Source organism: Natrix helvetica, assembly GCF_964273705.1.
Source record: "Natrix helvetica genome assembly, chromosome: 15".
NCBI classification, from domain to species: Eukaryota; Metazoa; Chordata; class Lepidosauria; order Squamata; family Natricidae; genus Natrix; species Natrix helvetica.
The window spans coordinates 6,932,812-6,956,813 of NC_138565.1; the positions used below are offsets into that span (position 1 = coordinate 6,932,812).

Below are 24,002 nucleotides of genomic sequence, written 5' to 3' on the forward strand. Positions count from 1 at the left end.
AGAATTGACCAGAATTACAGAATAGTAGAGTAGAGTAAAATAGAACAGGATAGAACAGGACAGAAGAGAAGAAAATTACAATAGAAGAGAATTAATAGAACAGAACAATAGAATAGAATAGTATTGAATTACAATAGAATAGAATAAAATGGAACAATAGAAAGGAATTACAGAATAGGATTGTAGAATAAAATAAAACTACAGAATAGAACAGAATTACAGAATAGAATAAAATTACAGAATAGAACAGAACAGAACAGATTAATAGAATTGAACAGAATTACAGACTAGCATAGAATTATAGAATAGAATGGAATATAATGGAACAGAATGCAACAATTACAGAATAGAATAGAATTACAGTATAATAGAACAGAATAACTGAATAGAATAGAAATCACAGAATCAAATGGAATCAAATAGAATAGAATAGAATAGAATTCTTTATTGGCCAACTCTTAATTGGACACACAAGGATTTTTGTCTCTGGTGCAGAGCTAACAGTGTATATATAAACAGCAAGTAATAGGTCAGAGGCCATAAATAACAGTTACAATCATTAATCATAAGTTACAAACAACCATTGATAAATTGTAAGAAACCAATAGGCGAATATGAGAAAAAAAATTTTTGTTACAAATTTTAACTTCTTTTAAAAACAAAGTGTTGCCCATGTTTCCCCCTTTAACGTCCTTTTATATACATAATTCATTTTACGTTGTATTTCCATTTCCAATTGCAGCCATATTGTTTTCTTTCCATATTTTTCATCTTCAACTTACTTTCTTCTTAATGCATAAACAATTTCATTATTTGCCCCTTCAAAGTTAAACCAAATCTATCATTTCATTTTTCCATCCGTTATTCTATTTTTACTACAGGTAGCATACATCCTCAAATTCAATTTTGATATAATAAACATTTAACTTAATTAATTATCCACAGTTCATAATATTAATAATAATTTCCTCACATCTTAGTTAGCTACATATCATTAACAGTTAACACATTTCAGGCATGCAGATTTCTTGTGGATCTCAGGCCACATTTTCTATTTTTTCTACTATGCATTTTCTATGGTGGGGAAATGGGAAGGGGGATTGTATGGAGTTAGATGATAGGTGGCCATAACAACATTCTTTCTAGAAAGCCAAGGTCATCCTTTGTCTCTGCACCTGACCGGAACTGGATGGGTGGAAGCTGCCAGCATGGCAGTGGGAGAATGGACCATAGGATGGACTTGTGGGTGGTGGTGGGGGGGCAAGATCTTGAGCTTTCAACTGGGTGGGGAAAACCAGGAAGCTTTCAGGTTCGGGTTTTCCACAGATTGTACCAACATGTCTCTCTTAATAAATTAGAACTTCGAGGAATACTTTGCCTCGGACTCTGATTTAATTTTGCGGTGCTATTTGGAACCCTGACATTTCATTTTACAGCTGCAGTCCATTCTCTGACCATTAGGTTTTGCCCTTCTCTTCCTCCTCCTCCTCCTCTGCAGACAAGGTGCTCTTCCTGACCACAGCGGTGGATTTGGTGATTACGGAGGTGCAGGAGCCCGTCCGCTTCCTCCTGGAGAGCAAAGTCCGCGTCTGTCCCCCGAACGAGAGGCTCTACTGGCCCTTCAGCAAGAGAAGCTCGACGGAAAACTTCTTCCTAAAATTGAAGCAGGTGAGAACGCTGAGCCCCTCCCTCCCCTCCTCCCACCCTAAATCCTATCCCAGCGATGGCTAACCTTTTTGCCATTGCGTGACAAAATTGGGGGGAGCGTGGGAGGGTCATGCGTGCTCATGCACACACCCATAATTCTATGCGCCCTCCCCCGTGCAAGCACATGACGCCCCCCGCCCATGCGCGCGTGACCCCCGCCCATGCGCGCGTGACCCCCGCCCTCGCCCCACTTTAGCCACACGATGGCATGGTGCACCCATTTTTCGCCCTCCCCAGGTGAATAGAATAGAATAGGAGAAAAATGCAGAATAGAATAGAATAGGAATAGAATAGAGAAAAATGCAGAATAGAATAGAGAATAGAATAGAGAATAGAATAGAATAGAAGAATAGAATAGAACAGAACAGAATAGGAGAAAAATGCAGAATAGAATAGAATAGGAATAGAATAGAGAAAAATGCAGAATAGAATAGAGAATAGAATAGAATAGAAGAATAGAACAGAACAGAACAGAATAGGAGAAAAATGCAGAATAGAATAGAATAGAATAGGAGAAAAATGCAGAATAAAATAGAATAGGAATAGAATAGAGAAAAATGCAGAATAGAATAGAATAGAGAATAGAAGAGAGAATAGAAGAGAAGAATAGAATAGAACAGAACAGAATAGAATAGAGAAAAATGCAGAATAGAATAGAGAATAGAATAGAATAGAATAGAATAGAAGAATAGAACAGAACAGAATAGGAGAAAAATGCAGAATAGAATAAAGAATAGAATAGAATAGAATAGAAGAATAGAACAGAACAGAATAGGAGAAAAATGCAGAATAGAATAGAGAATAGAATAGAACAGAATAGAATAGAGAAAAATGCAGAATAGAATAGAGAATAGAATAGAATAGAAGAATAGAACAGAACAGAATAGAATAGAGAAAAATGCAGAATAGAATAGAATAGAATAGAATAGAGAATAGAAAAATAGAAGAGAATAGAAAAATAGAAGAGAAGAGAACAGAAAAGAATAGGAGAAAAATGCAGAATAAAATAGAATAGGAATAGAATAGAGAAAAATATAGAATAGAATAGAATAGAATAGAGAAAAATGAAGAATAGAATTGAATAGAATAGAATAGGAGAAAAATGCAGAATAGAATAGAGCAAAATTCCAAACAGAATAGGATACGCGCAAACCGGAAATTCGGGAACGGACCGATCCGATGGGTGTCTTGTGTCGTTCAGATCAAGCAGAAGGACCGAAAGACCAGCACCGACACTCTCTACGAAGTGGTGTGTCTGGAGAGCGAATCCCAAAGGGAGAGGCGGAAAACCACGGCCAGCCCCGCCATCCGACTCCCCCAGTCCGGCTCCCAAGGCTCTATGATCCCCTCCCCTCCCGAGGATGATGAAGAGGAAGGTAAGGTCGACTCAGGGGTGGGATTGAAAAAGGTTAGCAACCAGCTCTCTGCTCGGTTGCTGGGTGGGCGTGGCCAGGGGGTGTGGCCTACGCAGAGGTTTTCCGGAGGTTTTTGTCGAGCCTCCGGGAGGGCGAAAAAAGCCTCCCCTGGGCTCCGAAGGCTGGAAACGGGCCCGTTTCTGGACTTCTGGAACTTCTGGGAGGTCCATTTTTTGCCTTCCTCAGGCTCCGGAGGCTTTTATTGAGCCTCCGGGAGGGCAAAAACGGCCTCCCCCGGACTCCGGAGGTAAAAACAGTCCTGGAATTCACAGTAAATTAATAAAAGGGGTTTTTGTCGGGACCAGGAGTTTGTTTCAGGCTCTCGGGAAGCCTCGGTCAGAACAGATGCCAGCGAGGCGGCAAGCCAAAGATGGGAGACCTGACCGTGGGCCCGTGGAAGAGTGTCTCCCCGCTGTGGGGTGGGGTTTTGGTGGCTTGTGCTTTTCGCCCTTCCCTGAGCCTCTCCTCGTCTTTTGCAGATAACGATGAGCCTCTGCTCAGTGGCTCCGGGGACGTCTCTAAAGAGTGTGCAGAGAAGATACTGGAGACGTGGGGAGACCTACTTTCCAAGTGGTAAGCACTCGGCCTCCTGCGTCCATGTTTGGGAATTGTCCTGGTTCAGATTATCCAGTCAGGAGAAGAGGGGCATGGAGGCCAAGTCCCCAGTAGGCCAAGACAATTGGCAAATTCCTTGTGTGTCCAATTACACTTGGCCAATAAAGAATTCTGTTCTATTCTATTCTATTCTGCATTTTTCTCTGTTCTATTCTGCATTTTTCTCCTATTTTATTCTATTCTATTCTGCATTTTTCTCTATTCTATTCTATTCTTCATTTTTCTCTATTCTATTCTATTCTGCATTTTTCTCTTCTCTTCTATTTTATTCTCTTTTCTTCTATTCTCTATTCTATTCCTATTCTGTTCTTCATTTTTCTCTATTCTATTCTATTCTATTCTGCATTTTTCTCTGTTCTATTCTGCATTTTTCCTCTTCTCTCCTATTTTATTCTCTTTTCTTCTATTCTCTATTCTATTCTATTCTATTCTGCATTTTTCTCCTATTCTTATTCTTCGTTTTTCTCTATTGTATTCTCTTCTATTCCTATTCTATTCTGCATTTTCCTTCCTTCCTTCCTTCCTTCCTTCCTTCCTTCCTTCCTTCCTTCCTTCCTTCCTCCCTCCCTCCCTCCCTCCCTCCCTCCCTCCCTCCCTCCCTCCCTTCCGTCCATCCATCCATCCATCCTGAAATGGTATACATTCTCCTGCTTGAGCAGGGAGGCTGGACTAGAAGACCTCCAAGGTCCCTTCTTTCCTTCTTTCTTTCTTTCTTTCTTTCTTTCCTTCCTTCCTTCCTTCCTTCCTTCCTTCCTTCCTTCCTTCCTTCCTTCCCTCCCTCCCTCCCTCCCTCCCTCCCTCCTGAAATGGTATACATTCTCCTGCTTGAGCAGGGGGGCTGGACTAGAAGACCTCCAAGGTCCCTTCCTTCCTTCCTTCCTTCCTTCCTTCCTTCCTTCCTTCCTTCCTTCCTTCCTTCCTTCCTTAAATGGTATACATTTTCCTGCTTGAGCAGGGGGGCTGGCCTAGAAGACCTCCAAGGTCCCTTCCAACTTCCTTCCTCCCTCCCTCCTGAAATGGTATACATTCTGCTGCTTGAGCAGGGGGGCTGGACTAGAAGACCTCCGAGGTCCCTTCCAACTTCCTTCCTTCTTTCCTTACTTACTTACTTACTTATTTACTTACTTACTTACTTACTTACATAGTATACATTCTCCTGCTTGAGCAGGGGGGCTGGACTAGAAGACCTCCACGGCCCCTTCCAGCTCTATTCCATTCTGCTTCTGATCGGTTGAGGCAAGAAGGAACTTGCCCCCTCCTGCCCCGGCGTGTGCCAAGCCCCTAGCTGAGCTCATGCACCCTCCCTCCCTTTCCAGGCACTTGAACCTGAGCGTGCGGCCCAAACCCTTGTCTGCCTTGGTGAGGAGTGGCGTTCCCGAAGCCCTCCGGGGAGAGGTGTGGCAGCTTCTGGCAGGATGTCACAACAACGATTTTCTGGTGGAGAAATACCGGATACTCATCACCAAGGTGAGTTTGGCTTCCGGACGGAGACGCTTGGCTGAAGATGCCTTTGGGTGGGCTTCTCGGGTTGGTGGGATTCTGGGACCCGCTTGAAGACATAGCGAGCAAGGAGTCCCTTTCGGGAGAAGGGGCGGTCTATAAATACGAATAATAAGGAGGCCCGTCCTGGGACAACTGGAATACAATTTTGGAGGCATTTTAAGGCAGAATTTCAATTGCTGTATTTTTCGGAGTATAAGACGCACCTTTTCCCTCCGAAAAAGAGGGTGAAAATCTAGGGGTGTGGGAGGTGGGGGTGGGTTAGGGTGGGAGGGTGGGGTAATATATATGCATAATTAAACTAGAAGATGGGATTAAATGAAATATTGTTATTTTAAGAGAAATTTATATTATGATTTATATGTTCAATTATCTTAGAAGATGGGATTAATGGGCCATTGTTACTTTAAGAGAAACTTATATTATGTCTGTTGGGAGGTGAGGGGGTATAATATGTGAATGAGTAATTTATTTTAAGATGGGGGAGGGGAGGGGGTAAAGTATTTAGTATAATATTTGAATGAGAATTTTTTTTGGGGGGGTGGGGGGAGGGGGCATAGCATCTGTATGAGATTTACATTGTATGGTGGGGGGGTTAAAAGGGGGAAAATTTGTTTGTATAAAACTTTTTTAATTAAAAAAAAATCTAGGGGTGTCATATACACTGAATGCAGCATTTTTGGCCTCCTGAAAACCCGCCACCTTTGCAAAAAATGGATGTACAGAGGCTTTGGGGGGCTTGCAAAGTGCTCCTGGGGGTCTGGGGAGGGTAAAAACAAGGAAAAAAGCATGCCCCTTTTGCTCATTTTTGCCCCTCCAGTTCCATGAGCACTCTGCAAGTCTCCCAAAGCCTCTGCATGCCCTTTTATTTTACTTTTTTGCAAAAAATTGGGACGTTATTTGCCCGTTTCCCCCCCCCCCAGCCCCCAGGAGCACTCTAAAAGCCTCCCAAAGCTCCGCATGCCCCCCCTTTTTTTTTTCCAAAAAAACCCCGAGCCATTCAGAGGGTTTGGGAAGCCTGCAGAGTGCAAAAACCTTTTTGTAAAACAAAATCACCTCTTCGAAATCGTGGTGCGTCTTATACTCCGGTGCGTCTTATAGTCCGAAAAATACGGTAAGTGAATCTGGCTTCCCCATTCACTTTGCTTCTCAAGAAGGTCGCAAAAGGGGATTGTGTGACATGCCCCACCCCCCCAGGACACTGCTGCCGTCATAAATACGAGCCAGTGGCCAAGCGTTTGAATTTGGATCCCGTGACCCTGGGGAATGCTGCAACGGTGGTCGTTAAGTGTGGAAAACCGGACGTAAGTCGCCTTTTGCGGGGCTGTTGTAGCTTTGAATGGTCACGAAATGAACTCTTGAAAGTGGAGCACAAGGGACGATGGTTCAGGGGTTAAGATGCTGAGCTTGTCAATCAGAAAGCTTGGCGGTTCGAATCCCCAGCGCCGCGTAACGGAGCTCCCGCGTAACGGAGCTCCCGCGTAACGGAGCTCCCGTTGACTTCTCCCAGCTCCTGCCATCCGAGCAGTTCGAAAGGAGGTAAAAAATGCAAGTAGAAAAATAGGTACCACCTTTGGTGGGAAGGGAGCAGCCTTCCGTGCGCCTTCGGCGTTGAGTCATGCCGGCCACGTGGCCACGGAGACCACTAACTTTGCTTCTCAGGAAGGTTGCAAAAAGGGATGGTGTGACATACCCCCCACCCCAGGACACTGAAGCCGTCATAAATACGAGCTAGTGGCCAAGCATTTGAATTTGGATCCCGTGACCCTGGGGAATGCTGCAACGGTGGTCGTTAAGTGTGGCCAAACGGTCGTAAGTCGCCTTTTGTGGTGCCGTTGTAGCTTTGAATGGTCATTAAATGAATTGTAAGTGGAGCAGAAGGTGGCTCAGTGACTCAGACGCTCAGCTTGTCGATCAGAAAGGCCGGTAGTTCAGCGGTTCGAATCCCCAGCGCCGCCTAACGGAGTGAGCTCCCGTGACTTGTCCCAGCTTCTGCCAACCGAGCAGTTCGAAAGCAGGTAAAAAAATGCAAGTAGAAAAACAGGAACCACCTTTGGTGGGAAGGGAACAGCGTTCCATGCACCTTCGGCGTTGAGAAATGCCATCCACATGACCACGGAGACGTCTTCGGACAGCACTGGCTCTTCGGCTTTGAAACAGAGATGAGCACCGCCCCCTAGAGTCGGGAACGACTGGCACATATGTGCAAGGGGAAGCTTTCCCTTAAGTGGAGCACTCCTGTAACTTCCACTGGGAGGGTGCTTCTTGTCTGGAAAGCCGTCCTTCCCCATTGCCCCCTCGACAGAGGGGCCTTTGTGCGGAAAGACGCCTTGGTCCTAACAGCTGTTCTTTGCTCCAAGCCCCATCCAGCATTTTTCTCCGCAGTTGCTCCGTGGACAAACGACACTGTGCACCTCACAGGAATCCTGAAGCAGCTTCGCACCGGCTCTGAGATTGAACCCAAGCTGGTGTTGCCTTTCCTCCTGATTTCCCCCCCCCCCCCATTTAACCAGTTTACAAGTCTAAGAAAAAGGGGGGGGGGGGAGCCACACCTTCACACGCTCTCCAGAGGCCACCTAGAGTACTGCATCCATGTTTTGGTCACCCTATAAAGGTTGAGACTCTAGAAAGAGTGCAGAGAAGAGCAACCGGGATGATTAGAGAACTGGAGGCTAAAACATATGATGAACGGTTGCAGGAACTGGGCCTGGCTAGTCTAGGGAAGAGAAGGACCAGGGGAGACAGGATAGCAGGTGTTAAGTAATTAAGCTCCCCGTTAGGAGAGCGAGTATGCAGAGAAGCGTAATGAGAGTGATATGGAATAACACGCACAAACCAGCATACAGAGACACTGAATAGTATAAAAATGTAGTAGTTTACTATGTAGAAATATAGAAGTATTCAGAGTCCGGTTAACAGTCCAAGTCATAAACAGTTCAGTAATTCAGTTATCAAATAGTCAGTCTAACCCACAAAGTATAGCAAACCACAATACCTCCGTATACACCAACCAGGTTCTAACAAAACAGAGAGAGAGCTAACAGCCATTCTGGCTCCCTCTTATAGCTGCTTGAGGTAACAAACCAATTGCATTTCTCTAACATTTAAAGTAACAGTAACATAATCATAGCTTATATACATTGGCAAGCCAAGCCTGGGGTTACATCCCTAACAGCAGCCTTCCAAAACCCTGCATTGGTGACAGGAAGGGCATCCGGCCACTAAACACTCAGTTCCATTCAGTGGCCCAAACTCAGCCCGGAAGGGATTATGGGGTCATAAAAGGAGATGATGATGATGAGGGGACCGGAGGCTAAAACCTATGAAGAGCGGTTGCAGGAACTGGGTATGTCTACTCTAGTGAAAAGAAGGACTAGGGGTGACATGAGAGCAGTCTTCCAATATTCTTCCAATATTGGAAGACCAATAGACCAATAGTCACCACACTATAAAAAAGAGGTTGAGACTCTAGAAAGAGCACAGAGAAGAGCAACCAGGATGATGAGGGGACTGGAGGATAAAACATACAATGAATGGTTGCAGGAACTGGTCTAGGCAAGAGAAGGACCAGGGGAGACAGAATAGCACCTTTCCAATATTTGAGGAGCTGGGGCTGGGGGTTGGACTAGATGACCTAGAAGGTCCCTTCCAACTCTGTTAAACTGAATCTATCTAAGGTGATCAAAGATCTGGAGACTAAAACATGAAGAACGGTTGCAGGAACTGGGCATGGCTGGTCTAGCGAAGAGAAGGACCAGGGGAGACAGGATAGCAGTCTTCCAATATTTGAGGGGCTGCCCCAGAGAGGAAGAGGTCAAGCTATTTTCCAAAGCACCCGAAGGCCAGACAAGGAATAATGGATGGAAACTGACCAAGGAGAGATTCAACCTGGAAATAAGAAGGAATTTCCTGACAATGAGAGCAATCAACCCGTGGAACAGAAGTTGTGGGATCTTCATCCCTGGAGGCTTTCAAGAAGAGCCTGGACTGACATCTGTCAGAAATGGTGTAGGGTCAGCTGCTTGAGCAGGGGGTTGGACTACATGACCTACAGGGTCCCTTCTAACTCTGTTTATCCGTTAAGGAGAGAAGCAACCTGGAATTAAGGAGAAATTCCTAGGCAGCGAGGACTGTTAAGCAGTGGAGATGCTTGCCTCCAGAAGCTGTGGGTGCTTTCCTCCAGTTGAGAGAAGAACCTTTGTGGATCACTGTTGGAGCTGCGAGGGAAGAGGCCACGAGAGCTCCAACTTTCGTCCAAGAAGGCTCAGCCTCGCCTAAGCTTGGATCGGAGACTTTGGCAGTCATCTTTTGACTGACATCCATCGTGGACACGGGATGCTGGGATTCAAATGCTTGTAAAAACGATTCGACCATTTTGGCTTCCTCGATTTTTGGAAGGACGGACGTCCCTGCTGTAAGGAGAGGCAGGAGAGAGAGAGATCTTTCCATAAAACCTGGGGGGGGCTCTACAGTGTAGGTAGATCTAATGTCTCAACAAAAATATTGAGGCTTTGGGGCGGGGTAGGGGGGGTAGTGCAAAGAAGAGCAACTAAGACGATTTAGGGGTCTGGAAGCTAAAAACATATGAAGAACGGTTGCAGGGTTTTGGATAGAGGAAAGAAGAACATTATAGCAGGATTCCGGTATTTGAGAAGCTGTCAGAAAGAAGAGGAAGGGGTCAAATTATTCTCCCAAAGCAGCCCAGAAGGCAGGAGAAGAAGCAATGGATGGAAACTAATCGAGGAGAGAAGCAACCTGGAATGAAGGAGGAGGTTCCTAACAATGAACCAGCTTGCCACAAGAAGTTGTGAGCGCTTCCATCATGGGAGATTTTGAAGTCTGGACAGTCACTCATCAGAAATGGCCTAGAGTCTCCTGCTTGAGCAGGGGGCTGGACTAGAAGACCTCCAAGATCCCTTCCACCTCTGTTCTGATCAATCAAATTGATGAATGGCTGGATCACTCCCTTCTCCGTCTCGCTCTGAATCACCTGTCTTTTTCTGACACGAAGGGAAAAAAATGTGCACACAAACACACACAAACTAAAAACGCATCTTTCAAACAGTGATTTTTAAGCCTGGTCTGATTCGCTCCTCCCAGCATCCTTGTTCCTTCCTTCCTAAACATTCACACATTTCTCAGCACCTGGCTCAGGTGCGTGGACCTCAAATGGCACTAGCACCAAACCCCAAAGACGGCCCCATCAGCTAGAAAACGTGTCTCCTTCACGCCGGACAAAATGGGAGAGGGGATATTCATATATTTTTTTGGGGGGGGGGGAAAGAGACTTTCTCTGCGCAGTTTTCCGGAGGACGTCCTTGAGTCGTCAGTCCCGCGCTGCTCGTTCTGGAATTCCCCGTGAAATCGATTTATTTTTGGGGGTGGGAAACTCGATTCGAGGCGGTTTGCTCGCTCGCGTCCGGTTGAAGAAGGCGCGGGAGGATTTCGTGAGCCGAAAAGCTGCAGAAAAATGAAGCTTGCCTTCCCGGCTCTTCGGATCCCCGAGTTTCTTTCAAGGAAGGAAAAGAGAAAGAGCCAGTTTCTATGGTAACCAAAGGAGCAAGATGGAGGGGAGATGCTCGGAAGGAGCCATCTCTTCCACGGCTGAGGAATCACCTGGGCAGCTTCAAAGGAGCCTTCCTGATGTCCAGCTAGGCCTCCTTCCCTCCCTCCCTCTCTTCTCAGATGCCCTGAAATCTGAGTTTGAATCCTGAGATCATCTTGCTCACTATTCAAAGGGGAGACTTTCTCCTGGGAAGCCGAGATAGGTAGATGATGATGATAGATGATAGATAGATAGATAGATAGATAGATAGATAGATAGATAGATAGATAGATAGATGATAGATAGATAGATGATAGATAGATGATAGATAGATAGATAGATGATAGATAGATAGATAGATAGATAGATAGATGGATGATAGAAGATAGATAGATAGATAGATAGATGATAGATAGATAGATAGATGATACATACATACATACATACATACATACATACATACATGATAGATAGATAGATGATAGATAGATGATGATAGATGATAGATAGATAGATAGATAGATAGATAGATAGATAGATAGATAGATAGATGGATGATAGAAGATAGATAGATAGATAGATAGATAGATAGATAGATAGATGATAGATAGATAGATAATGATGATGATGATGATAGATAGATAGATAGATAGATAGATGATAGATAGATAGATAGATAGATAGATGATAGATTGATAGATTGATAGATAAGATTAGATAGATAGGTAGGTAGATAAGATTAGATAGATAAGATTAGATAGATAGATGACTGATAGACAGATAGATAGATAGATGATAGATAGATAGATAGATAGATAGATAGATAGATAGATTGATTATAGGTAGATAGATAAGATTAGATAGATAGGTAGGTAGATAAGATTAGATAGATAGGTAGGTAGATAAGATTAGATAGATAAGATTAGATAGATAGATGACAGATGATAGATAAGATTAGATAGATAAGATTAGATAGATAGATGATAGATAGATAGATAGATAGATAGGTAGATAGATGATAGATAGATAGATTTGATAGATTGATAGATGATAGATAGATGATAGATAGATAGATGATAGATAGATAGATAGATGATAGATAGATAGATAGATAGATAGATAGATAGATAGATAGATAGATAGATAGATGATAGATAGATAGAAGAGGAAGAGGGGTTAAAGAGATTTGGAAGCGCAGCTGAAGGCCTGGTTTTTAATCCAGAGGCTTCCCTCATTCAATCAATCAGGATAGAGCTGGAAGGGACCTTGGAGGTCTTCTAGTCCAGCCCCCTGCTCAAGCAAGGGACCCTAGAAGACAATGTCAAAAGAGCAGGATTCTGGCTTACTTCTGTCAAGCCACCTTTAGGTTTAGGTTTATTGGATTTATATGCCGCCATTCTCCCAAAGGATTCAGGGCGGCGTACAACATAAAAGCACATATTCCAAAAGTTGAAAGAAAGATTAAATAGAATATCCAAAAAACCCTAATAGACATTGACAATGAGATTTAGAAATTAAATTAAAATGAACAATTAAAATTAATCATTTATTTTATTCAGGCCAAGGCTGGCTTGCTGGAAAAGCCAACTTTTTAGGGCGCGTCGGAAGGACCGGAGGTCGGGGATTATGCGAACCTCCGGGGGCAGCTCATTCCAGAGGGAAGGCGCTCCCACAGAGAAGGCTCTCCCCCCGGGGGTCGCCAGTCGACACTGCCTGGCCGACGGCACCCTGAGGAGGCCAACTCTGTGGGATCGTACTGGACGATGGGAGGCTACTGGTGGCAGTAGGTGGTCTCGCAGGTACCCTGGGCCTAAGCCATGGAGCGCTTTAAAGGTCATAATTAACACCTGGATCAAGTGTTTGGATCAGGCCCCCGGTCACACAGACTCCATCCGGATTTCAGTTTGTCAAAACTTCTGCAAGGGATACTCTGGTGGATCTCGGTCACAAGGATGGGCGCTGATGTCCTGGGGGCGGAGGGAGTGCCATGCTTTTTTGACGTTCCCCCTTTTTGGGGAGGGGGGAAGGGTCAGCTCTACGGGATTCCCCTCTGGCTGAGGCGTCTGCCAAAATGCGTCAGGGAGAATGAGGGAGGGTCCCTCTCTCAGCAGCCCTCCCGAGGGGATGATACTTAGGGGGGAGGGAGGGCTTGGCATCCTTCCCCTTCATCTGGAGGACCAGGCTGTTTTCTTGGGCTGTTTGAGATCCCTCACTGCCGGTGTGGGCAGAGCTGAGAGGCAGGGGCAGGTGGGCGGGGGAGTTTGGCCGAAGCTCCCCCTTCCACTCCCCACGCCGAGAGAAACTTTCTGCAGGGAGGTGGGCTTGGCAGTGTAGAGGAGAGCAAGCAAGCGCGCAGGAGGAGCCCCCCCCCCCCCCGGCACACGCAGGCGCACGCATTCTCTCCCCCCCCCTCCGAATCTGCAGAGCCAGCTGGGTGGAGAGAACCACCATCCCTGGGCTGCGCTGGCTTTTTTTTCCCTCCCCTTCTGGACCTGCAGTGGGCAGCTGCCTGCCTCTTGCCGGGCGGGCACCCTAGGCAGACACACATTGTCTCCTGCCTGGCTGGCTAGCTGGCTGCGAGAGCTTGCCTTTGTCCTCCTCGGAGCAGCGGCAGGTAGGCGGTGGTGGAGGAGGAGGAGAAGGAGGAGGAGGAGGAGGAGGGGGCCATCCTCCAGAGCATCCCTTCTCCAGATCCTGGGAAGCTGGTGGGCAGCTGGCCCCCTTCTCCTCTCCCCCTCTCCTGCAGTGTTGGGGGCGGGGAAGCTGCCTGGCGCATCCGGGAAGGAAGGGAGGGATGCTGTAAAACGCCCCTTCTTTCTTCCTCCCTCGCCTTCCAGCAGGAACCGCCTCCACGTGGCTCCACTGGCCTTCCTCCCCTCCCTCTCCCTCCCCCCCCCCTGAAACCCTCCAGCCAGCCTCCTCTTCTTCCAGCCGGAGAGCAGCCCAGCAGCAGCGCACTTCTGCTGCCCCCCCTCTCCCCAGCGGCAGCCAGCCAGCCAGCCCAGCTGGAGGAGGGGGCGGTGGCTGCCGTCGGCAGCAGCTCCAACGAGCCAAGAGGGAGCATTGCGGACAATGCCCAGGTGGCCGCCACACTCCTCCTCGCCTTTTCCCGAGGAGCAGCCACCGCTGCCGTCGCGCGCACAGGAGCTGCCGCAATGACAGCGGGTGCAGCAGCCGGGCAGCGGCCGCCGGTGTGAGGGGCCCCTGGGCGCCAGTGCAAGATGAACGCCTCCCTGGACGGCCCCGGCAATGGGAGCACGGGGGACAGCGGCGGGAGGCCCTTTTGCCTGCTGGCGGCCGGCTACCCGGACAGCCTGGACGTCTGCCTGCTGGAGGTGATCATCATCGTCTTCCTCACCGTCCTCATCATCTCGGGCAACCTGGTGGTCATCTTCGTCTTCCACTGCGCGCCGCTGCTCAACCAGCACACCACCAGCTACTTCATCCAGACCATGGCCTACGCCGACCTGCTGGTGGGGGTGAGCTGCCTGGTGCCCTCCCTCTCCCTCCTGCACCGCCCGCTGACCTTCCTGCCCGAGTCGCTGGTCTGCAAAGTCTTCGGCTATGTGGTCTCGGTGCTGAAGAGCGTCTCCATGACCTCGCTGGCTTGCATCAGCCTGGACCGCTACATCGCCATCACCAAGCCCCTCACCTACAGCACGCTGGTCACCCCCTGCCGTCTGCGGAGCTGCATCCTTCTGCTCTGGCTCTACTCGGGCGCCGTCTTCCTGCCGGCGTTCTTTGAGTGGGGGAAGCCTGGCTACCATGGGGACATCTTCCAGTGGTGCGCCGACTTCTGGGACACTCGGGCCGTCTTCACCCTCTTCATCGTGGTTATGCTGTACGCCCCGGCTGCTTTGGTGGTATGCTTCACCTACTTCAGCATCTTCCGGATTTGCCAGCAGCATACCCGGGAGATCAACGAGAGACGGGTGCGCTTCAGCTCCCAGGAAGGGGAGGCCGCCGAGGGGCAGCCGTGCCCCGACAAGCGCTACGCCATGGTCCTCCTGCGTATCACCAGCGTCTTTTACATCCTCTGGCTCCCTTACATCATCTACTTCTTGCTGGAGAGTTCCTCGGTGTACCACAACCGCCTGGCTGCCTTCCTGACCACCTGGCTGGCCATCAGCAATAGCTTCTGCAACTGTGTCATCTACAGCTTGTCCAACAGTGTCTTTCAGAAAGGGTTGAAGCACCTCTCGAGTGCCCTTTGCAGGCCTTGCGCCCGGCAGCGGGCGGGAAAGGACTCCTCCGCTTCCCGCAGCAAAAGACCTTCCAACGGGTGTCACGTCTGACGGGGGAGGGGGCTTTCTTTCCCCCCCCCTCACACACACACACACACACACACACACACCATGCCCGAACTCAGGACATCCAGATGTGCAAAAAGAAAGAGACAGGGAGCGAGACCTACGTCCCCCTCTCCCGACATACCGCTGCCGTATCTCCGAAGGACCGAGGATTCCCACCAGCACTGGCTCGCCTGCGTTCGCCGGCGCTCTCCTTTGACCGGGATTGGGGGTGGGGGGGAGGAAAAGAGGGAGGGCCTCTTCCCTGGAGTGACTCAATGGATGGTCTCCGGCTAAAAGACCCCCCCCCCCCTCCAGTTCTTCCTCGCCTCTTGGCCCCTCCGATGTTTGGGGAACTTGTGCTCTTTTGTCTCCGTGCAGGAGTGTGGTTTGACTAGTGTATCCTTCCGATTTGTTTTGTGCATATGCCAAAGTATGTTTCGAAATCTTATGGGTCCAAATAACGATTGTTCCCCTTCACCCCCCCACCCTATTGCCCCAACTCTCTCTCTCTCTCTCCCTCCCACCCACCCACACCCACTCCCCACGCCGTCCGTAGCCAATAATTCCAATGTGCCGAGAGTGTTCCCTTTTTTCTCCTCTTAGGCTTTTTTATAAACCGTGGTTATTCCTTCTCCCCCCCCTCCCCTTCCCCCTCCCGATCCCTTTTGGGGCTCCCCCACCCCACCCCTGCCCTCTGTTTCACCAGGTTGTCCATTTGTGATTTAAAAGTACCGTATTTGCATTTTTCTTAAAAAAAAGAGAGAAAAGAAAGAAAATCGAAATGTCTGTGTAGTTAAAAGGAATGACTTTTGGAGCAGAGCAAAATTAGCAAATGAATAAAAAGTGTTTCCTTTCCTCTCTCTCTCTCTCTCTCTGTCTCTCTCCCCCCACTCCCCCTGTTTGTTTATTTATTTAAGCCAGTGGAGGGAGGGGAAATATATATATTTATTTTGTCCTTTCCTTGTTTTCGGATTTTGTAGGCAGCCTCTTGGGCACGGAGTCATCTGTTCCTTGGGACGGGTTGGCTTGGTTTGAGGAAGTTTCTCAAAACAGTTTTCTCTGTCTCTCTCTGTCTCTCTCTCATTCTCTCTCTCATTCTGTCATTCTCGCGCTCTCTCATTCTCTCTCTCTCATTCTCTCTCTCATTCTGTCATTCTCTCTCTCTCATTCTCTCTTGCTCTCTCTCTCTCTCATTCTCTCTCATTCTCTCTCTCATTCTGTCATTCTCACTCTCATTCTCTCTTTCTCTCTCTCATTCTCTCTCTCTATTCTCTCTCATTCTGTCATTCTCACTCTCATTCTCTCGCTCTCTATCTCATTCTCTCTCTCTCTCATTCTCTCTCATTCTGTCATTCTCGCTCTATCATTCTCTCTTTCTCTCTATCTCATTCTCTCTCTCTCATTCTGTCATTCTCGCTCTCTCTCATTCTCTCATTCTCTCTTTCTCATTCTCTCTCTATATCTATATCTATATATCTATCTATATCTATATCTATATCCTACACGAGATATATATACTCAATCCTACATGGGAAAAGACCCGAATACAACAAAACCAGCGTATGTATGTATGTATGTATGTATGTATGTGTGTTACAACCCCTGGTATGCCTAAATATGGGCATATACACACACACACACACACGTATATATGTGTGTGTGTATTATCTATCTATCTATCTATCATCTATCTATCTATCTACCTACCTACCTACCTACCTACCTACCTACCTATCTACCTCTATCTATCTATCTATCTATCTATCTATCTATCTATCTATCATCTATCTATCTATCCATCCATCCATCCATCCATCCATCCATCTATCTATCCCATGGTTGCTTTTTGATAGGGAAAGAAAGAACTTTGGGAAAAGCCAAGTTTAGGAGATGTTTTAATTTTATTTGTTTATATCTTTGTATTATTTGTCAAGCATGTGTAAGATAACAGGTTGCAGTATAAACATGATTACAAACACATGAAACGGATCCGAATAAATGGGGGGCAGGGACGGTAGGCAGGTTGGTGGGCTTATGCACCTCCCCTTACAGACCTCTTAGGAATGGGGTGAGGTCCACGGGAGACAGTCTAAGGTTAAACTTAAGGCTAGGTTGGGATCATAGTTCAAATCCCGGAAGTTTGAAATCTGTTGAAAACGCTTCTCAATTTTGACCATGGTGAAATGCAAAAGGGTGTGTTTGTGTTTGTGTGTACCTCACCTGTCCGTTTTAAGAAAGGTATTCAACCGGATTTACATTCTAGTGGGATACGTCTCAAGCGCTGCCTGCATTGGGGTGAAAAAAATATGTTTTTGGTATGCAGACTACATTGATGTGTAGTTATCTATCCCTGCAAAATATGCACTTTTGATCTAGAGCAGGGGTTCCCAACCCTTTTTGGGCCATGCGCCACCTAAGCATCTCTAAAATCCTGTGACATATAATTCTTAAAAGGTGAAAGGTTCCCCTCGCACATCTGTGCTACTCGTTCCCGACTCTAGGGGGCGGTGCTCGTCTCCGTTTCAAAGCCAAAGAGCCAGCGCTGTCCGAAGACGTCTCCGTGGTCATGTGGCCGGCATGACTCAACTCCCGAAGCCGCAAGGAACACTGTTCCCTTCCCACCAAAGGGGGTCCCTATTTTTCTACTTGCATTTATTGACGTGCTTTCGAACTGCTAGGTTGGCAGAAGCTGGGACAAGTCACGGGAGCTCGCTCCGTTACGCGGCCCTAGGGATTCGAACCGCCGAACGGCTGACTTTTCCAATCGACGAGCTCCATGTCTTAGCCCCTGAGCTACCAATATATAATTCTTATTTTACTCAAAAAAGTGAACTCCACCCCTGCGGAGGAAGCCTAAAAGGCCACTAACTTGGTTTAGACAAGGTTCAAATTGCCCCTATTGAAATTGCGTTTGGAACCCCTGATCTGCAGAGAAACTGGCCCAATTCTGGCTCAGAGAGATTGGGTCTGCCGTGTCTGGATGAGACTTGCCAGATGCAGTAACAACCTGGCTACAGCTGAGAAAACTCCCGCGGGGAAGGCAAAGCTATCTGTGGCTGCTAGTCCATAAGGTTATATGGAACAGCAAGGAACAGGAGCAGTCTACCTGCGAATACCAGTGGCGGCAGGGGGAATCAGTTCCCACGCCCCAAGGATGGCTTTTTGCCTGGCCCATGGTTAGAAGTAGGATGCAGGGGGACCAAACTGGGGATTTCCATTTAAACAAGTCTTCCTTTTCTTTCTTTCTTTCTTTCTTTCTTTCTTTCTTTCTTTCTTTCTTTCTTTCTTTCTTTCTTTCTTTCTTTCTTTCTTTCTTTCTTTCTTTCTTTCTTTCTTTCTTTCTTTCTTTCTTTCTTTCTTTCTTTCTTTCTTTCTTTCTTTCTTTCTTTCTTTCTTTCTTTCTTTCTTTCTTTCTTTCTTTCTTTCTTTCTTTTTAAACTTGCCATTTTAAAGACCAGCCCTGGAAGTTCTACTTGCAAGCAAACTTTTAGCCCCCCCTCTTTCTCCATCTCCCCCCCCCCTCCATAATCCACCCCATCTGTGAGCCGGCCAGTGAGATCTCGCTAGGTTCTGGGGGTCTTTTTGAAACAGATCCTGGGCGAACAAGGGTTGACTTGGGAGTAAGGCCACAGGTGGACGATATTCCCTCCCAGAGGGAATAAAAGAGGGGAGAAAGGGGAGTGGAGTTTGCAGGAGACAATTACTTCGCTTCATTGGTTCGTGACTCTCGGAGGCTCCTTGCCAAGTTTTGCAGAGATCGGCCTGGCAGCCCTCCAAGCCAGATAAGGTCTGTGACTGTAAATCCTCCCTGGAAAGATTTTGCTGGAGGTGAACAAGGGTCAACTTGGGAGTAAGGCCACAGGTGGAGGATGAACGGCCCCTCCCAGAGGAAATAAAAGAGGAGCGGAAGGGGAGTGGAGTTTGCAGGAGGCCATTAGTTCGGTTAATTGGTTCGTGACTCTCTGAGGCTCCTTGCCAAGTTTTGCAGATCTCGGCCTGGTAGCTCTCCAAGCCAGATAAGGTCTGTGACCGTAAATCCTCCTTTGAAAAACATTGCTGGCTCTGAATGAGCAGAATCCCCAGGAAATTAATAAAAGGGATATTTTTTGAGTTTGCTTCAGGCTCTCGGGAAGCCTCGGTTAGAACCACATGCCTTGGTGCATAATTTAAAGCCAGCCGTATTTAGTTATGTAAAAGAACCTTCCGGATGCGCTGTTTTCTACCTGTCATGACAGCTACAATATCCAGCCTTTAAAAAGAAGTGGGGAAAAAAAATCTAAGTTTATCTAATTGCAGGGAAAATAAATAAGGCAGCGCTTATTTTTCTGGACAGATAACGGAGGGGAAGCCATCCATCGTGCTGGTTTTTTTATTTCCCAGGGAGAAATCGCTTTCCGGTCTTGCTAACAACTGAAAGGGCCCCAGAGCAGTAAAAATCAACCCAATTCCTGCCTTTATAGGGACGCGGGGGCTCAGCGACTGAGCTTGTCGATCAGAAAGGCCGGCAGTTCAGCGGTTCGAATCCCTAGCGCCGCGTAATGGAGTGAGCTCCTTGTCCCAGCTTCTGCCAACCTAGCAGTTCGAAAGCACGTCAAAAATGCAAGTAGAAAAATAGGAACCACCTTTGGTGGGAAGGGAACAGCGCTCCTTGTGGCTTCGGGAGTTGCCGGCCACATGACCACGGAGACGTCTTCGGACAGCGCTGGCTCTCCGGCTTCGGAAACGGAGATGAGCACCGCCCCCTAGAGTCGGGAACGACTAACACACCTGTGCGAGGGGAAGCTTTACCTTTCCTTAAGAAGGTATATGAACCTGGCCATTATGTATTTCTGAAAGGTCTTCGCAGCCATGCCAAATGTCTGCCCACCCAAAATGCCAACGCAAGAGCTCGCGCGTCCGAGCACGACAAATATGGACAAGCCCGTCCTGGGATTTTAAAACACTTGTCGGGAAGCAAGTCATGAAAACACCCGTCCTTTTTTGCACTCGGGATCTGTTTCAACCCCCACTCCCCCAGACCTAGCGAGATCTCAGTGGCCGGCCCGCCGATGGGGTGGGTCGAGGGAAGGGGGGGGAAGACGGAGTTAGAGGGGAGGCTAAAAGTTTGCTTTGCAAGGAGAACTTCTAGGGCTGGCTTTTAAAACGACAAGTTTAAAAAGAGAAAGAAAAAAAATAGAAAGAAAAGGAAGACTTGTTTAAATGGAAATGGAGACACACAGGTTCTGGGGACAATAACGGCGTGTGGTCGATTTTTGCCGTCCTCTCATGAGTCCCAACTTCCCAGGACTTGAGAGGTTTCCGTCGTAAAAACAAAAACTCTTGTGTTTTCCTCCCACCCCAGCCCTCCCTGGAGATTTCTATGAAATGCCACCCCATTCTTACTGGCAGGAAAAGATCCTGGCGCTTTGTCCCCAAAAGGACTCGTGTGTGTTTTGCTTGGCAGGGACGTCTGGAGTGCGAAATGCCTCCAGGGCTCTCGGTCCTTCCTCTGGTTAGCCTGTGCAATACCGTCCCCGGGACATTTTGCTCCGTCTCTCAGTTTGGGTCACAAGTGGGGGGGGGGGAGGGGGGAAAGGGTATTTACCAATCAAGGAGAATATATGTAGCTCGGGGACAAGAGGAGGGGTCCTTAGTGCTCTCTGAGCTTGGGGGGTTTCTTGCAGACGTTTCATGACCCAACTAAGTAACATCATCCGTGGGAGGAGGAGGAAGACAGTGGGGTCCTTGAAGCTCTCTGAGCTTGGGCGGGTTTCCTGCAGACGTTTCATTGCCCAACTAAGTAATATCATCACTGCTAGAGGGAGTGTGATTGGGAGGAGGAGGAGGAGGACAATGACGACTGTGGGATCCTCGGTGCTGTGTGAGCTTGGTTTTCTTGCAGACGTTTCGCGACCCAACTAGGTAACATCATCAGTGCTAGAAGGGAGTGGGGTTTGTTCTCTCTCCCTTCTAGAACTGATGACGTTCCCTAGTTTGGGTCCTGAAACGTCTGCAGGAAAACAACCAAGCTAAGACAGTATCAAGGACCCCACGGTCATTCTCCTCCTCCTCCTCCTCCCATTCCCTCCCTTCTAACACTGATGATGTTACCTAGTTTGGTAATGAAACGTCTGCAAGAAAATCAGCAAGCTCAGAGAGCTTATGGTCCTTATTTTCCTCCTCCTCCTCCTCCTCCTCCTCCTCCTCCTCCTCCTCCTCCTCCTCCTCCTCCTCCTCCTCCTCCTCCTCCTCCCAATCCCCACTCCCTTCTAGCCCTGATGATGTTACTTGGTTAGGTAATGAAACGTCTGCATTCACCTGAGGAGGGACAACTTTAAAAAAGCCTCCATAAGTTCCCTTCTTCCCTTTTCCATCCTTTCCCAATCCCTGCAGGTTTTCACGGCAGCCTTTCCTCACCACGGAGAAGCGCCGATATTACTCAGATACTCCTCAGATACTCCATCCTTAAGTCCAAAAAGGCTTCAGGCCCTCAGCGGGGAAAAAAGGATGGCAGGACACGGTGGCTCAGTAGCTAAGATGCTGAGCATGTCCATCAGAAAGGTTCGGCGGTTCGAATCCCTAGTGCCGCGTAACGGAGTGAGCTCCCGTGACTCGTCCCAGCTTCTGCCAACCTAGCAGTTCGAAAGCAGGTAAAAAATGCAAGGAGAAAAATAGGAACCACCTTTGGTGGGAAGGGAACAGTGTTCCGTGCGCCTTCGGCGTTGAGTCATGCCAGCCACGTGACCATGGAGACGTCTTCGGACAGCGCTGGCTCTTCGGCTTTGAAATGGAGATGAGCAGTGCCCCCTAGAGTCGAGAACGACTGGCACAGATGTCCGTGGGGAACCTTTGCCTTTATCTGCCTTTATAGAGTGACCGTCACATACCTCATCGATCTTTCTGACCATCTACTTTTCTCACACCCCCAAACCTCCTGCACTCATAAAGAGACTGCCCCCTACCACTTCACACTGCCTTGGGGGTACAGTACCCCTTTTTTTCCTTCCTCAGCTGCCTTCGGCCTTCCGCCTGGGAGGCAGGAGGGATTTTTCACCGGGCGTCTCTTTCGGGATTTTTCTTGTGGGAAACTTGAGCTGTAAAAAGACCGGAGCGCAGCTGAAAAAGCTGGCATCACTTGGGGATTTCCTCTTATTTTTAGAACGGGGTTTATTGCCATATTTGGCCTGAAACAATGGCTTATTGTAACTTTATTGTTCCCAACACTGGGCTGGGCCCTTCCCACACCTGCTCTGATTTTTGTTGGCTGGATCCAGGCGGGCACGGGGGTGAAGGGGTAGACAGTCTTGTTTTTTCCAGGGTGACTTAATCCCATAAGCACGTAATGTGCCAGTCGTTCCCGACTCTAGGGGGCGCTGCTCCTCTCCGTTTCAAAGCCGAAGAGCCAGCGCTGTCCGAAGACGTCTCCGTGGTCATGCGGCCGGCGTGACTCAACGTCGAAGGCGCACGGAACGCTGTTCCCTTCCCACCAAAGGTGGTCCCCATTTTTCTACTTGCGTTTTTTACGTGCTTTCCAACTGCTCGGTTGACAGAAACTGAGACAAAGTCACGGGAGCTCGCTCCGTTACGCGGCGCTGGGGATTCGAACCGCCGACTTTTCTGATCGGCAAGCTCAGCCGTCCCTTGAACCACCCATAATTCCATGTCTTAAAAGAATACTAAATTTCCTTGCGTGGGCTCCTTAAGGCTCAGGAGGGAAGGTCTGGGGATGAAATCTCTCAAGTCCCAACCGGAAGGAAATCACTAAGAGATTCTCTGTAGAGATTCTCCGTCATCCGAGGCGGTGGTTTTTCCCAAAGGTGCTTTTTTTCAGGAGGCAACGGGTTTATTTTCCTTTTGAAGAGGTTTCACTTCTCATCCCAGAAGCTTCTTCAGCTCTGACTGGGTGATGGTGGGGAATGGAAGGATTGCAGACAGCTGGTCCTTTGCATCCTTTTAGAGGGTCGTTGAGGCCACTTGGGGGTTTATTTGTGTCTTCTTTGAAGACAGTTTGCTTCTCATCCCAGAAGCTTCTTCAGCTCTGACTGGATGATGGTGGGGAATGGAAGGATTGATGCTCCTTGCAGACAGCTGGTCCTTTGCATCCTTTGAGAGGGTCGTTGAGGCCACTTGGGGGTTTCTCTGTGTCCTCAGGGTCAACTGATTGGTGCAAATGGTTCTTGTAGTCTGCAATTTTTTCCCTCTGGAAATCCATTCCTCCTCCCACCCCATCCCAAGGGTGTCCATCCCAAATTGTGTAGCTAAAAGTCTGTAGAGATTTTCAGCCATCCAGGTCATGGTGTGTCCCAGAGGTGATTTTTTTCCCAAGAGGCAATTGACCGATCTCCTTCTTATTGCAAAAGTGTCCAATTCCTGCTGAAAAGCTCTGGTTTTCCTTCCCCTCCCCAGCAGGTTACATTTGGTCCTGCTGGCTTCATCCATTCTCCCAGCAAGCCTCCACTGGTGCTCTCTCTCCTTCCCTCTCTCTTCCGCCCTGTCTCTTTTCCATCCAGGATCGCCCCAAAAGAGTGTTTCTGAGATACTTTCCCCGTTCCTTCCCTATCGTTCCCTTCCTTTTTGTTCTTCCCTGTCCTTTTCCTTTTTCTTTATTCTTTCCTTTCCTTTATTCTTTCCATGCCACTCCATTCCTTCCCTTCTCTTCCCCTTCCTTTCTTACCTAATCCACACCTAATATATTTTATATATTCTCCTCCTCTCTCTTTCCTTTCCATTCCCTTCCTTACTTTTCCTTTAGTCTTTCCTTTTCTTTATTCTTATCCTTCCCATTCCATTCCTCCCCTTCCCTTTCCCCTCCCCCTTGCCCTGTCCTGCCCTCCCCTCCCCTCTCCTTTCCCTTTCTTTCCTTCTTTTCTTCAGTCCCGGAAACCTGAGCTAGTCTGGCAGGGACGATTCTCCCAGCCGGCTACAAAAATAGGATTCCTATTCACACAA

At 47.9% G+C, this 24,002-nt stretch overlaps 2 protein-coding genes across 2 annotated transcripts in view; both read left to right on the forward strand.

Annotated features, from left to right (window-relative positions):
* The window catches only part of RABGAP1 (RAB GTPase activating protein 1), a 66,412-nt gene that overhangs the window by 18,297 nt on the left and 24,113 nt on the right, over positions 1 to 24,002 (forward strand). Inside the window, exons 10-13 of the mRNA XM_081967603.1 lie at positions 1,499 to 1,668; positions 2,909 to 3,083; positions 3,602 to 3,695; positions 5,054 to 5,204. Of these exons, the coding sequence (XP_081823729.1) occupies positions 1,499 to 1,668; positions 2,909 to 3,083; positions 3,602 to 3,695; positions 5,054 to 5,204 (590 nt within the window). The remainder of the gene's footprint in view (positions 1 to 1,498; positions 1,669 to 2,908; positions 3,084 to 3,601; positions 3,696 to 5,053; positions 5,205 to 24,002) is intronic.
* Positions 13,709 to 16,271, forward strand: GPR21 (G protein-coupled receptor 21). The gene has a single exon (XM_081967737.1). The coding sequence runs from the start codon at positions 14,004 to 14,006 to the stop codon at positions 15,075 to 15,077; it is 1,074 nt and encodes a 357-aa protein (XP_081823863.1). The 5' UTR covers positions 13,709 to 14,003; the 3' UTR covers positions 15,078 to 16,271.